The following is a 12,934-nucleotide window of genomic DNA, read 5'->3' as shown; positions in this document are numbered from 1 at the left end:
TTTGTGAAGAAGGAATTAATCGCCTGTTCCAAATAGCCGCCTAGTCTCTAATACGCGCCGGGTCTCTTACGTGATTGAGACAAATAATCGCCCGGGCTATTATTTGGTATTTTACGGTAGTAAAGTTTGAAAATTTATTTTTTGACCATAATGTCCCAAATGAGAGAGCAGTTTCTGAGACGGACCCATATCCATCTTTCGTCTTTAGTTTACCCAGGAACCTGTCAGGAGTGATGGACACCAGGTGGTAGTATGTGAGGAAAATGAAGAAGAAATAAAACCCTGATAGTAATATCACCATAGCTAAAATCAAGCTCTAAAAGAAAGAGGTGTTGTTTATACGAGGGTAAGTCAAAAGTTCTAAGACAGATTATAATTTCAAAAGGAATACAAAGAAGAAATTCTCCAATGGAAACACTGCTTGCAGAAGTGTTTAGACTTAAATGGAGGATATGTAGAGAAATAGCTTTTGTTATTTTCATAAATAAAGATTATTTTTTTTTCAATTTGTCTTAGAACTTTTTGACTTACCCTTGTATGACAGCTCAACTGATAATTTTATGTTGTCCCGTAGGTAAAAAAAAAAAAAAAAAGGTATGGGTCAATAAGTAGATATTTTTATCTAACGTTCTTAATATTTTAATATTTAAAGAGTTGATTCTAAAACCCTCAATCCATTGTTGTTTTGTTATCTTGTTATTCTTGTTTAAAAAAACCTCTTTTTGTTAATTACTTTATTTAAATACTTAGGTTATTATTCAACAGGAAGTAAAGATTGTTCCTTTGTAGAGTCATCTCCAACGATCCAAACGTTTGGTTAAATACCAAATAACAAATCCTACATGATGTGAACATAAGATCAAATTATGTTATAGATGGTTTTGGATAATTTACTTTTGGGAAATTATGCGAATGCAAAAGCTGAATTTCCCTGAGAAACTCATCCCAGAAAACAATAAAGCTTTTTTTATTAAAAATAATAATAATTACGAACCTCACAATTGCAAACATCAGTACAACAGAAATGAAAACTGACATACAGTATTTTCATTTACATCCTTGTGTCAGTGCGATGTGTTTTTTTTTTTTTTTTTTGTCTCTCAGTAGGGCTCTTATGTCATCTGGCGTGAAAAAAAAAAAAGCCTCGTTCTGAGTCACAGGTGTCTGTGGCATTCACAAGTAGCCGTACCATCTGTAGAGAGCAGCTTGATGAGGGTTTATTCACAAGATCATGTCGAGCTCGAGTGAAAAATTCTTGGCAGTGGTTTTGGTTTAAATATAATAGTGCATGTAGAAAACATGCATTATTATATTTAAACCAAATATAATATTAATGGCGGCACGGTGGTGTAGTGGTTAGCGCTGTCGCCTCACAGCAAGAAGGTCCGGGTTCGAGCCCCGTGGCCGGCGAGGGCCTTTCTGTGCGGAGTTTGCATGTTCTCCCCGTGTCCGCGTGGGTTTCCTCCGGGTGCTCCGGTTTCCCCCACAGTCCAAAGACATGCAGGTTAGGTTAACTGGTGACTCTAAATTGAGCGTAGGTGTGAATGTGAGTGTGAATGGTTGTCTGTGTCTATGTGTCAGCCCTGTGATGACCTGGCGACTTGTCCAGGGTGTACCCCGCCTTTCGCCCGTAGTCAGCTGGGATAGGCTCCAGCTTGCCTGCGACCCTGTAGAACAGGATAAAGCGGCTAGAGATAATGAGATGAGATATAATATTAATTTTTATAATTAATAATTAATAGTACTGATTAAACATCATCAGTGACCCCTCACTATGGACCGTTCTCCCTCCTGGCCTTTGGAAAGGGGTTCCGCAGCATTCGGTGCAGGACCACCAGATTCTGTAACAGCTTTTTACCCCAGGTCACCAGACTGCTGAACTCCAAATCCAAACTCTAAATCAAACTGAACTCTAAACTTCTATTTATACTTGAACAATTCCTAATTCCACAGGTCACTTTATACTACTGCACTTTATAATATTTTTGCTGCTGCATATTTTTAATATACTTTTATATTTAATTCCGTGCCGAGCCAAATTGCAACGAAATTTCGTTCTGTGTACACTTGTTGCATACTGAATGACAATAAAGGTTGTCTATGTCTAAAAAAAAAAAAAAGTAAAAAAAGACACAGATTAGCTGTACAATTAGTATTGTAATCTGTATGATTTGAAATGCAGTGCTTGAAAAAAATAATATACACAGTACTGTGTAAAAAGTCTGAAGCACATGTAAAGGAATGCTGTAGACCAAAATTGTCTTAAAAAATAATGAAATTAAATGTTTCAACATTAAAAAAAAATACTATCGAGCAGTAAGCCATAGGAAATGAAACAAAGCCAATATTTGGTGAGACAACCCTTTGCTTTAAAAAAAAAAATATATATAGTATTCTCCGGTACAGTGAGTGCAGTATTGTAAGGATATGAGCTGTAGGTTTTACTGAGCATCTTGCAGAACCAGCCACGGTTCTTCTGGACACTTTGTCACACTTGCTTCTTCATTTTGCACCAAAACCCAGTAGGCTTCATTATGTTTTTCTTTTTTAATCTGAAAAGTGCTCTCTTATGTACGGTATGTAATATGCTGCTCAGACATATTACAAACTTTTTTTTTCTGTAACATTTAATTTTGTGCTGGAAAATGAACAAACGCTTGGAACTCTACAATGTTTTTGTACTGACTCGATAATGCAGGAGTCATAAAATAGAAATCGATAAAGTTTGTATGTTAAAAAAAAAAAGGATGCCTAAGGTGGTGTTTACTAGGGCTGCAAGATATCAGAAAAATATGCGATATTCGATAACATGACTGAATATCTCGATATCGATATGTATCACGATAATTAAATATATAATGTTTTTCTTACCTCTACTCGCCGTTCTGCCCTGTATCTAGCATTTAAAAAAAACACCCAATGCATCGCTTCCATTCCAACATTATTTTTTATTGGAAAAACATGGCTACACCTGCAATGGTGTCCATCAATCATCTTTAAATCTCTTAACTTTTGTGAGCGCAGCAGAATATGTCTTAAGTTGAAGTAAACAAAAAACTGAAAACTACATTACATTAACATAAAGCATTCAAAATGGCAATTTCAGCGGCTCCCGGGAGATGAAGGTGAGCGACACAGATTCACCATAAACTCAAACACAATCTGTTAATAACACATGCGGGTGAGAGAACAGTGGTGTGTGTGTGTGTGTGTGTGTGTGAGTGAGCGAGTGGTAGTGTGTGTGTGAGAGTGAGAGGTAGTGTGTGTGTGAGAGAGAGAGAGAGAGAGAGAGAGAGCGGTAGTGTGTGTGTGAGAGTGAGAGGTAGTGTGTGTGTGTGTGTGTGTGTGTGAGTGTGAGAGAGAGAGAGTGAGAGCGGTAGTGTGTGTGAGAGAGAGTGAGAGAGAGAGCGGTAGTGTGTGTGTGTGAGAGAGAGAGAGAGAGAGAGAGAGAGAGAGGTAGTGTGTGTGTGTGTGTGTGAGTGAGAGGTAGTGTGTGTGTGTGTGTGAGTGAGAGGTAGTGTGTGTGTGTGTGAGAGAGAGCGGTAGTGTGTGTGTGTGTGTGTGAGAGAGAGCGGTAGTGTGTGTGTGTGTGAGAGAGAGCGGTAGTGTGTGTGTGTGTGAGAGAGAGCGGTAGTGTGTGTGTGTGAGAGAGAGCGGTAGTGTGTGTGTGTGAGAGAGTGAGAGAGAGTGAGAGTGGTAGTGTGTGTGTGTGTGAGAGAGAGCGGTAGTGTGTGTGTGTGAGAGAGTGAGAGCGGTAGTGTGTGTGTGTGCGAGGGAGAGAGAGAGTGAGAGTGGTAGTGTGTGTGTGTGTGTGTGTGTGTGAGAGAGAGCGGTAGTGTGTGTGTGTGAGAGAGTGAGAGCGGTAGTGTGTGTGTGTGTGTGTGTGAGGGAGAGAGAGAGTGAGAGTGGTAGTGTGTGTGTGTGAGAGAGAGCGCGGTTTTATGTTTTTATGCTGCTGTACATCAGTGTTTGTCCCAGTGAGCCGCCCCACCACTGTTTTACAGGTACATGTCTTGCAAAGTACCTGAGTTTGCAGTACATCACCCCTCCTGAATCCAAAGTGCTTCCAAATAGCAGACGTGCATTTTTTTTGGAAACCAGTTCCTGCTCACACAAGTTTGTCTCACCACACTTGTGACCGCTTCCGCCATCACCATGAGGCTTTTACTTGTTTTGCAATAGGGGGCGGAGTTATCCCGCGGCGCTTGTTGACATTCAAATGTGATTGGACGACACAGAAAAATGTGCCTTTTATCGAAATTTAAGTAATTTTTGCGGTATGTGTATCGCAAACTATGATATCGCGATATCGATACTTTTTCGATATATTGTGCAGCCCTAGTGTTTACATTAGACCGTATCCGTCTCGTTTTCGTCGCGGATGCACTGTCCGTTCACATTAAAATGCCGGGAAACGACTCCACAGGCGGAACAACTTGAATCCGCCAGGGCCCACGTATTCAATCCAGTTCGTATCTGATCCGGTGCTGTGTAAACATTGACGAACAACGAAACGCAGTGCTGAGCTCTAGCTGACGTCGTCATTGGACAACGTCACTGTGACATCTACCTTCCTGATTCGCTGGCGTTGGGATCACACACACAGCGGCTCAGTCCCGAATCACTGCTCATGCGCTTCACTCGCGCGCTCTGTGAGCTGCACAGGGCCGGAGTGCGCACCCTCCAGAGGGCACTCGCTGTTCAGGGCGGAGTGATTTGGAGCGCAGGAGGAAGCGCTGAGCCGCACTGAGGTTTATTTACACATTTCAACTTATTTACCTCCTTCAGGCGCTTAAACTCAGTGAGAACATGAACATCACAGCCAGGTGTGTTTATCTGCTGGAGAAGGTGTTTGCTTGCCATCCTTCCACTTGCAAGTGGTGAGTGACTTGTGCATGCCCGATATGCACTGGGATCATGTGACGTGCCGTCTAATTAGTCATGTGATTAGCGTATCCGTGTATTGGCGTTGCTGTGTGCACGCGAATCGTTTTAAAAACGTTAATCTGATGATCTGCTGATACGGTCTAATGTAAACACCACCTAAGACTTTTGCACAGTACTGTGTATAAAAATTTTATTGTTAAAAGATGTGAGCATGACAAATAACAAAAGTGTATGCAGTATAATGTCAGAAAGAGTTGATGTGGTGATTCTGAATTTACTTTCCTGTTGTCTTCAGGTCATTTTCAGTCGACATTGCAGTCCATGTGACATCAGAGAGTTGCTTTGTACGTCGTCCAACATCGCTAGGTCAGTATTTCCTATCATCTGTTGCACATTCAGTTAACGTGTCCCGTAGTTTTCTGATAAAACTTTTTTTTTTTTTCCTGTGCAGAAACACAGCTATACTTTTAGTAGATGCAGAAGGAGCACTGATATCTATTGACCCCACCATGCCTACGAACTCGCCGAAGTAATCCTTTTTTTTTAATCAGCTACAGTGACAATAATGACTAAATTATTCTAAATAATTACACACATATTTCTTTTACTCTTTACAGCAACTTGTATAAAGTATTACCCCATTCCAGTCAAGGAGGAGGTGAGTGCAAGTCTTTGTTATGAAATGTGGTAGAGATATGATTATTCTAGGCATCTTCGGTATTTATTTAGTTTGTATTGCTCTGATAAATTGATTGTTAAACTGATAGAGTGAAAAATGGTCTGAGCTTACTGACTGTATTTAATTTAAAAAAGGTCAATAACCAAAAGTGTTTGCATCATGATGTAGCATGTAATGTTAAGATGACAGTTTTTTTTTTTTAAATATCTTTATCTGTCAAAATGATCAGAATTTCTAAACAAACAGTTACACTGAATGAAATTTTTAATTGGCCGTCTTCTTCCGGCTGTTCCCATTAGGGGTCGCCACAGCGGATAACATCCCTCCATCTCCTCCTGTCCTCCATATCTTTTTCTGTAACGCCAACCATCCTCATGTCCTCCTTCATCACATCCATAAATCTCATCTCATCTCTGGTCTTCCTGTTTTCCTCCTACCTGGCAACTCCATCTCCATCATTCTTTTCCCAATTGAGATCTTGCAGTCACGTGACCGGAAAGTCAACAGCCGCCATCTTGTCGGTAAAAAAGAGCAGCTGAATACTGCTGCACTCGTGTACAGAATGGATCAATTTCAACCGACGGACTACACGGCTCATTTTTCTAATGAACAGATAACTAGATATATGTTTAAAATAAACAATCTACAGATTAGTGACCCTTATGGCTTACCAGACGTACTTTTCACGACCGTGTCGGTGGATATTGAACTGCCGGCGGAATACCCAGACGTGTATAATTACCTCATTAACTTTCCCTCGCTGTTCAGTGGTGAAGCACTGCGTGCTTATAAATCTCTGGACAGTTATCTTTACAGAAATTCAGGATTTGTCAGCGACTCAGATGTGGCATCTTGTAAACAAGAAAATAATCCTTATTGGACGGGTAAGTCCCTTAAGTATTACTAGTACTGATACTAGATGCACTGACCAGCCGATTATAGAATAGAATAAGGTAATTCCAGCTGTAATTCCAAATCGTCCGTCTTGTTTACATGGATCTGGCGTTGGAGAGGTAGAGGCTTAGCAGTGGAGATTTGAGTGGCTGTTTTCTGAGCTTAGTCAACAGGCTGGCTCTGCCTGCAGCCTCGCTTTTGCTTCCGCTCCCGACGCCGCCTCCTTCGCTTTGCTTCCGTTAACAATCCACGGAGACCCCGCTGGTCTCGCTATCTCATCCGGAATGTTGTGCATGCGATGGAAATCGCTGCAAACCGTCATTTTCTGCTGGAAACCAATGTCCAGTAAGTCCATACGGTTGTAGTGGATATTGAAGTCCGATACAGACGAACAACACGCAAAAATACACACAAAAAACATAAACGTGCACAGGTAGGGAGAGCTTGTAGCCACAGCCGTTGTAGTAGAATTGTATACAGTAGGGTTTTCCAGAAGAAAAGGTAGAAGTAGAAGGCGGAAATATGGCGTTTGACCGACAAAATGGCGTCTGTCATCGGCTGTGACGTCACATGCAAGTGCTCCATATACCCAAACCATCTCAATCTCACCTCTCTCGCTTTGTCTACAAGCCGTCCTACATGTGCTGTCCCTCTAATATTCTCATTTCTAATCCTGTCCAACTTTATCACTTCCAATGAAACTCTCAGCATCTTCAGCTCTGCTACCTCCAGTTCAGCCTCCTGTCTTTTTGTCAGTGCCACCGTCTCCAAACCATACATCATTACTGGTCTTACTAATTTTAATAGGCCTAATTTCCAATAATCCAATTTAAAACAACTTTTTTGACCCAATAACTGATTAATTATATGTTAAGTTTTAGTCTAAAACCTCTTTTCAGTACATCATTGATGTTAAGAAGTATGAAGAAACATTAACCATCTCGTTTTCTCTTCTAAAGAGAAAGAAGACATGTTTCAGAACGTTCTCTCTCAAGTGGCAGAGCAGTTCAGTCGGTAATACGTACTGGAGCAAGCAGTACCGAAAACATATTTTTGCATTATTATCATTTTGGTAATGTAGGATCTCTGTGCATTAGGGCTTTCAGGATAAATGAGCTGAAGACGGAGATGACCAACAGACTGGCGATGCTGGAGAAAAGGGTTGAACGTGAGCCTTGATCCTGTTTTGGCTTTGAACTTGAAAATCAAACAAGATTAATTTAGGAATTAGATTGTGAGCTTGGGGCGGCACGGTGGTGTAGTGGTTAGCGCTGTCGCCTCACAGCAAGAAGGTCCTGGGTTTGAGCCCAGCGGCCGGCGAGGGCCTTTCTGTGTGGAGTTTGCATGTTCTCCCCGTGTCCGCGTGGGTTTCCTCCGGGTGCTCCGGTTTCCCCCACAGTCCAAAGACATGCAGGTTAGGTTAACTGGTGACTCTAAATTGACCGTGAATGTGAGTGTGAATGGTTGTCTGTGTCTATAGGGGTGTTCACATGGCAACTTTTACTCCGGTGTAGCACCGGGGCTGCCCCGGTAGCGCGTTCACACGGTACAAAGTTATAGCGGTGTGGCCCCTGAAAGCTGCTTAAACCGGTGCAAATCTAACCCTGCTCGGGAGGTGGTGTAAGAAATTTACTCCGGAGTAAATGCTAGTTTGCAGGGCAGCACCGATATAAAATGGGACGTCTGAACGCTACAGGGGTAGACTCACTACGCGTGAGGAGAGTTGATTACATACGGGCATTGCATAGTTTGCATCCTGGTATTTTGCGCTTCCAAAATGGCGAATATCAACAACAACAGAACTGCGTGTCTTCCAGTGTTGCCAGATTGGGCCGTTTTAAGTGCATTTTGGCGGATTTGAACATATTTTGGACTGGAAAACGTCAGCAGTATCTGGCAACACTGGTGTCTTCACCCACGTTGTTTTCCCGGCGCTTGGTGATGCCATGACAACCGAGAAAAGGAAGTACATTTTCACGCATGCGCATATTTCATTTCCGTATTATTACTATCGTATAGCACGGTCGCAAAAACTGCCGTGTGAACGCAAGCGGGGCTGCACCGGTGCTAACACGCTTCTCTCTAGTAAGCAGGTTTGTGACGTGTGAACGCTCCACAAAATTTACACCGGTGTAAGATATATCGCAACAAAATGCATCGGTGCAACATCGATGCAAATATGTGCCATGTGAACACCCCTTATGTGTCAGCTCTGTGATGACCTGGCGACTTGTCCAGGGTGTACCCCGCCTTTCGCCTGTAGTCAGCTGGGATAGGCTCCAGCTTGCCTGTGACCCTGTAGAACAGGATAAAGCGCCTAGAGATAATGAGCTGAGATAAGATTGTGAGCTTGCCCTCAGTGAATTTTTTTTTTCTTTTTTTGCCTTTTGCAGTAGAGGGTCTCAAAGTAGTAGAGATTGAGAAGTGTAAGAACGATCTGAAGAAACTAAGGGATGAGGTGACCTCTAGAGGCGGAGCAAGGTACAATTCTTAAAAACTCTGCACAAGCAATTAAAATGGTCCTATATTCAAATGTCAGTTTCAAAACCAGTTGATATGATCAGCACTAAGAACTTGAAACTTTGTGGACTTTGCTTAACATCTACTATATACAGTCTTCATAATGAGATATTTTTACTCACACCGTATGTCGGCGACTACAGCTTAACACTGTTTGCAGCAGTTATCTATATAAGCAGTAATATATAGAGATATTACACAGTCGTGCAAAGATATGAAGTTTATCTTTGAGTGGTGAATGTACAGTGAGGCAAAAAAGTATTTAGTCAGCCACCAATTGTGCAAGTTCTCCCACTTAAAAAGATGAGAGAGGCCTGTAATTTTCATCATAGGTACACTTCAACTATGAGAGACAGAATGGGGGGAAAGAATCCAGGAAATCACATTGTAGGATTTTTAATGAATTAATTGGTAAATTCCTCGGTAAAATAAGTATTTGGTCACCTACAAACAAGCAAGATTTCTGGCTCTCACAGACCTGTAACAACTTCTTTAAGAGGCTCCTCTGTCCTCCACTCGTTACCTGTATTAATGGCACCTGTTTGAACTCGTTATCAGTATAAAAGACACCTGTCCTCAACCTCAAACAGTCACACTCCAAACTCCACTATGGCCAAGACCAAAGAGCTGTCAAAGGACACCAGAAACAAAATTGTAGACCTGCACCAGGCTGGGAAGACTGAATCTGCAATAGGTAAGCAGCTTGGTGTGAAGAAATCAACTGTGGGAGCAATTATTAGAAAATGGAAGACATACAAGACCACTGATAATCTCCCTCGATCTGGGGCTCCACGCAAGATCTCACCCCGTGGGGTCAAAATGATCACAAGAACGGTGAGCAAAAATCCCAGAACCACACGGGGGGACCTAGTGAATGACCTGCAGAGAGCTGGGACCAAAGTAACAAAGGCTACCATCAGTAACACACTACGCCGCCAGAGACTCAAATCCTGCAGTGCCAGACGTGTCCCCCTGCTTAAGCCAGTACATGTCCAGGCCCGTCTGAAGTTTGCTAGAGAGCATTTGGATGATCCAGAAGAGGATTGGGAGAATGGCATATGGTCAGATGAAACCAAAATAGAACTTTTTGGTAAAAACTCAACTTGTCGTGTTTGGAGGAGAAAGAATGCTGAGTTGCATCCAAAGAACACCATACCTACTGTGAAGCATGGGGGTGGAAACATCATGCTTTGGGGCTGTTTTTCTGCAAAGGGACCAGGACGACTGATCCGTGTAAAGGAAAGAATGAATGGGGCCATGTATCGTGAGATTTTGAGTGAAAACCTCCTTCCATCAGCAAGGGCATTGAAGATGAAACGTGGCTGGGTCTTTCAGCATGACAATGATCCCAAACACACCACCCGGGCAACGAAGGAGTGGCTTCGTAAGAAGCATTTCAAGGTCCTGGAGTGGCCTAGCCAGTCTCCAGATCTCAACCCCATAGAAAATCTTTGGAGGGAGTTGAAAGTCCGTGTTGCCCAGCAACAGCCCCAAAACATCACTGCTCTAGAGGAGATCTGCATGGAGGAATGGGCCAAAATACCAGCAACAGTGTGTGAAAACCTTGTGAAGACTTACAGAAAACGTTTGACCTCTGTCATTGCCAACAAAGGGTATATAACAAAGTATTGAGATGAACTTTTGTTATTGACCAAATACTTATTTTCCACCATAATTTGCAAATAAATTCTTTAAAAATCAGACAATGTGATTTTCTGGATTTTTTTTCTCATTCTGTCTCTCATAGTTGAAGTGTACCTATGATGAAAATTACAGGCCTCTCATCTTTTTAAGTGGGAGAACTTGCACAATTGGTGACTGACTAAATACTTTTTTGCCCCACTGTATAGATCACGAGTGAACGAGTGCAATATTTTCAACACGAGAAGATAAACCTCATATCTTTGTGCCAGTGGGTAATGTTCTTTATATAATATGGACGCATCCAGAAAAAATGCACAAGTTAATCACAAGGATTTTAGTTTTGAACCCATTCACCATTTTGACAATGTGCGTCTAGTCAGCGGGAAAACACTGGGAGTGACGTCATCGAAGTGAAATATCAGGAATTATTATACACACAGGGCACTTTTTCGATGAAATAAAGTGTTCTATTCCCTTCTAGCGGGTTTCATTAATTTGGTTTGATAGCATGCAATATTGTTAGCATATCGCTTATCGTACGTGTATTACCTCACTCTACCCAATGGAGAATGAACATGCAATATTGTAACGATGTTGCACATTGTCAAGACAACACAACATCACACGTCGGAGCGCGAATATCCAATGAGAGACTTTTCTGCTGCACATGTGCACAACCATTTCTGTGTTTGCGGGAAAGAGAAAGATATGTTGAACACCTGAAAGGCTACCAAAACTTCATTATATATTCTTCACGTATATTTACAAGAGAAAAACATACCAACGGACATCGAAAAACTTGAAAAGAGGCACATCGGAGACGTAAAACCGCCACGCTAGCGAGCGACTGTGACAATTTGTAAATAAACATGGCTGCTGGGTTTGCTTCATTAAATACAGAAGCTTTTGAGAGAATTTTGGCTGCCAGGTCGCTCCGTTGTGTGTAGTTGTCGATCTTGATTTTAAAAATAACTAAGTAAATTACACAGGGAAATGAATACTTAAGTATGAGTGAAAAATATTGTGGCGAGCGTGCATGGAAGAAGAGTCTGGAGACAGAAATCTTAGTTTCACGGTCGTTAGCCTATGCTACTAGTTCGCGATAGCACTGGCTTGACCACTTTATTAGCATTCACTAACACTACTGATGGATGCTACACCAGCTGGAAGGTGACTGCACCGCCGCGCTAACAGCCCCAAGTCACGGGTAAGCTAGCGCTGGCCTTCGAGTATGCTCATATGAAGAGTGTGTATGTATAAAATATAATAATAATATTGGCTGGCTTTTTTCATGGTATATCAGATATATTCCATTCAGCTAGCATGAAGACGAGTCGAAGATGAGTTCAATATCATGCTAGCTGAATGGAATATATCTGATATACCATGAAAAAAGCCAGCCAATATTATTTAAATGTCACTCAGATCCACGATGTATTTCATATGAAAAATGCAAGTTTTTCAACACGAGAAGACAAACTTCATATCTTCAAGCCATTGTGTGATTTTTTTTTTCTTTTTATTATATAGACACATTCACAAACAAAAAGTACCCAAATTTATCAAAACGATTCATTGATTTCTTCACAAGTGAGGATATTGGAAAATTTGTCATGGTTGTGGTTTTCAATGTCCTGGATGTAGCTCGTATGAAAAATACAAGTGGCGTATTTCCCAGTAAAACATTCGTGTCTATGTAATATAAGTCTTTAATAACTTTGACTTTAGTAGTACATGATGATGATGATGATATGTATCTCGATTTAAAAGTGTAATACAAGTTTAATTTTGTTGGTGCACCAATAATTGTGCCCATTTCCAGTTGAAAATTTCCTTCTTAACAGGGTGAGCTGCAACTGCAAATACAATTTCACAGACGACGGAAAGAAACTCTCTCCCCGACGTGATGTTCCAAGTTATCCAAAGGTAAAAAAAAAAAAAAATTAAAAATTATAGGTCGGCATTTTTAAGTTTCATCCATAAAAGACAGTGTTTATGGGATATACCATAAATGGCCATGATCTCGTCTACGCAGTACACACTTTCCCAGGAGACTATAGAGACTCTCAAGAAGCCCACCTTTGATGTATGGCACTGGGAGCATAATGAGGTTTGCCTGCTTATGGATGGATGTATATTAGATATAGACCCCTTCGCAGTAAACGTCATTCATACGTAAGCGGAAATTGCGCGCGCAGCCTGGACCCAAAAAAGACTCAGAAATGCCTAGTTGTTGTGTTGTCAGGTGTCAGAATCGTAGCAGTGATGGGGTTAAAATGTACAGAATTCCAGCAGGATCTCACCCATTCC

The 12,934-nt window shown here is 41.5% G+C and overlaps 1 protein-coding gene across 4 annotated transcripts in view; it reads left to right on the top strand.

The window, feature by feature from the left end:
* The window catches only part of pde9ab (phosphodiesterase 9ab), a 44,176-nt gene that overhangs the window by 6,519 nt on the left and 24,723 nt on the right, over positions 1-12,934 (top strand). The window contains exons 3-10 of one of the 4 annotated variants that reach the window (XM_060912310.1): positions 5,183-5,253; positions 5,339-5,416; positions 5,505-5,545; positions 7,420-7,474; positions 7,558-7,628; positions 8,854-8,941; positions 12,469-12,550; positions 12,660-12,734. In XM_060912310.1, the coding sequence (XP_060768293.1) occupies positions 5,183-5,253; positions 5,339-5,416; positions 5,505-5,545; positions 7,420-7,474; positions 7,558-7,628; positions 8,854-8,941; positions 12,469-12,550; positions 12,660-12,734 (561 nt within the window). Of the gene's footprint in view, positions 1-5,182; positions 5,254-5,338; positions 5,417-5,504; positions 5,546-7,419; positions 7,475-7,557; positions 7,629-8,853; positions 8,942-12,468; positions 12,551-12,659; positions 12,735-12,934 lie in introns of those variants that run through there. The other 3 variants (XM_060912312.1, XM_060912313.1, XM_060912314.1) reach the window with 3 other exon arrangements.

The sequence above is a fragment of the Neoarius graeffei genome, chromosome 28, assembly GCF_027579695.1.
Source record: "Neoarius graeffei isolate fNeoGra1 chromosome 28, fNeoGra1.pri, whole genome shotgun sequence".
Classification (NCBI taxonomy): domain Eukaryota; kingdom Metazoa; phylum Chordata; class Actinopteri; order Siluriformes; family Ariidae; genus Neoarius; species Neoarius graeffei.
The sequence above is the reverse complement of the archived record's forward strand: the minus strand, read 5'-3'. Positions and strand labels throughout refer to the sequence as shown.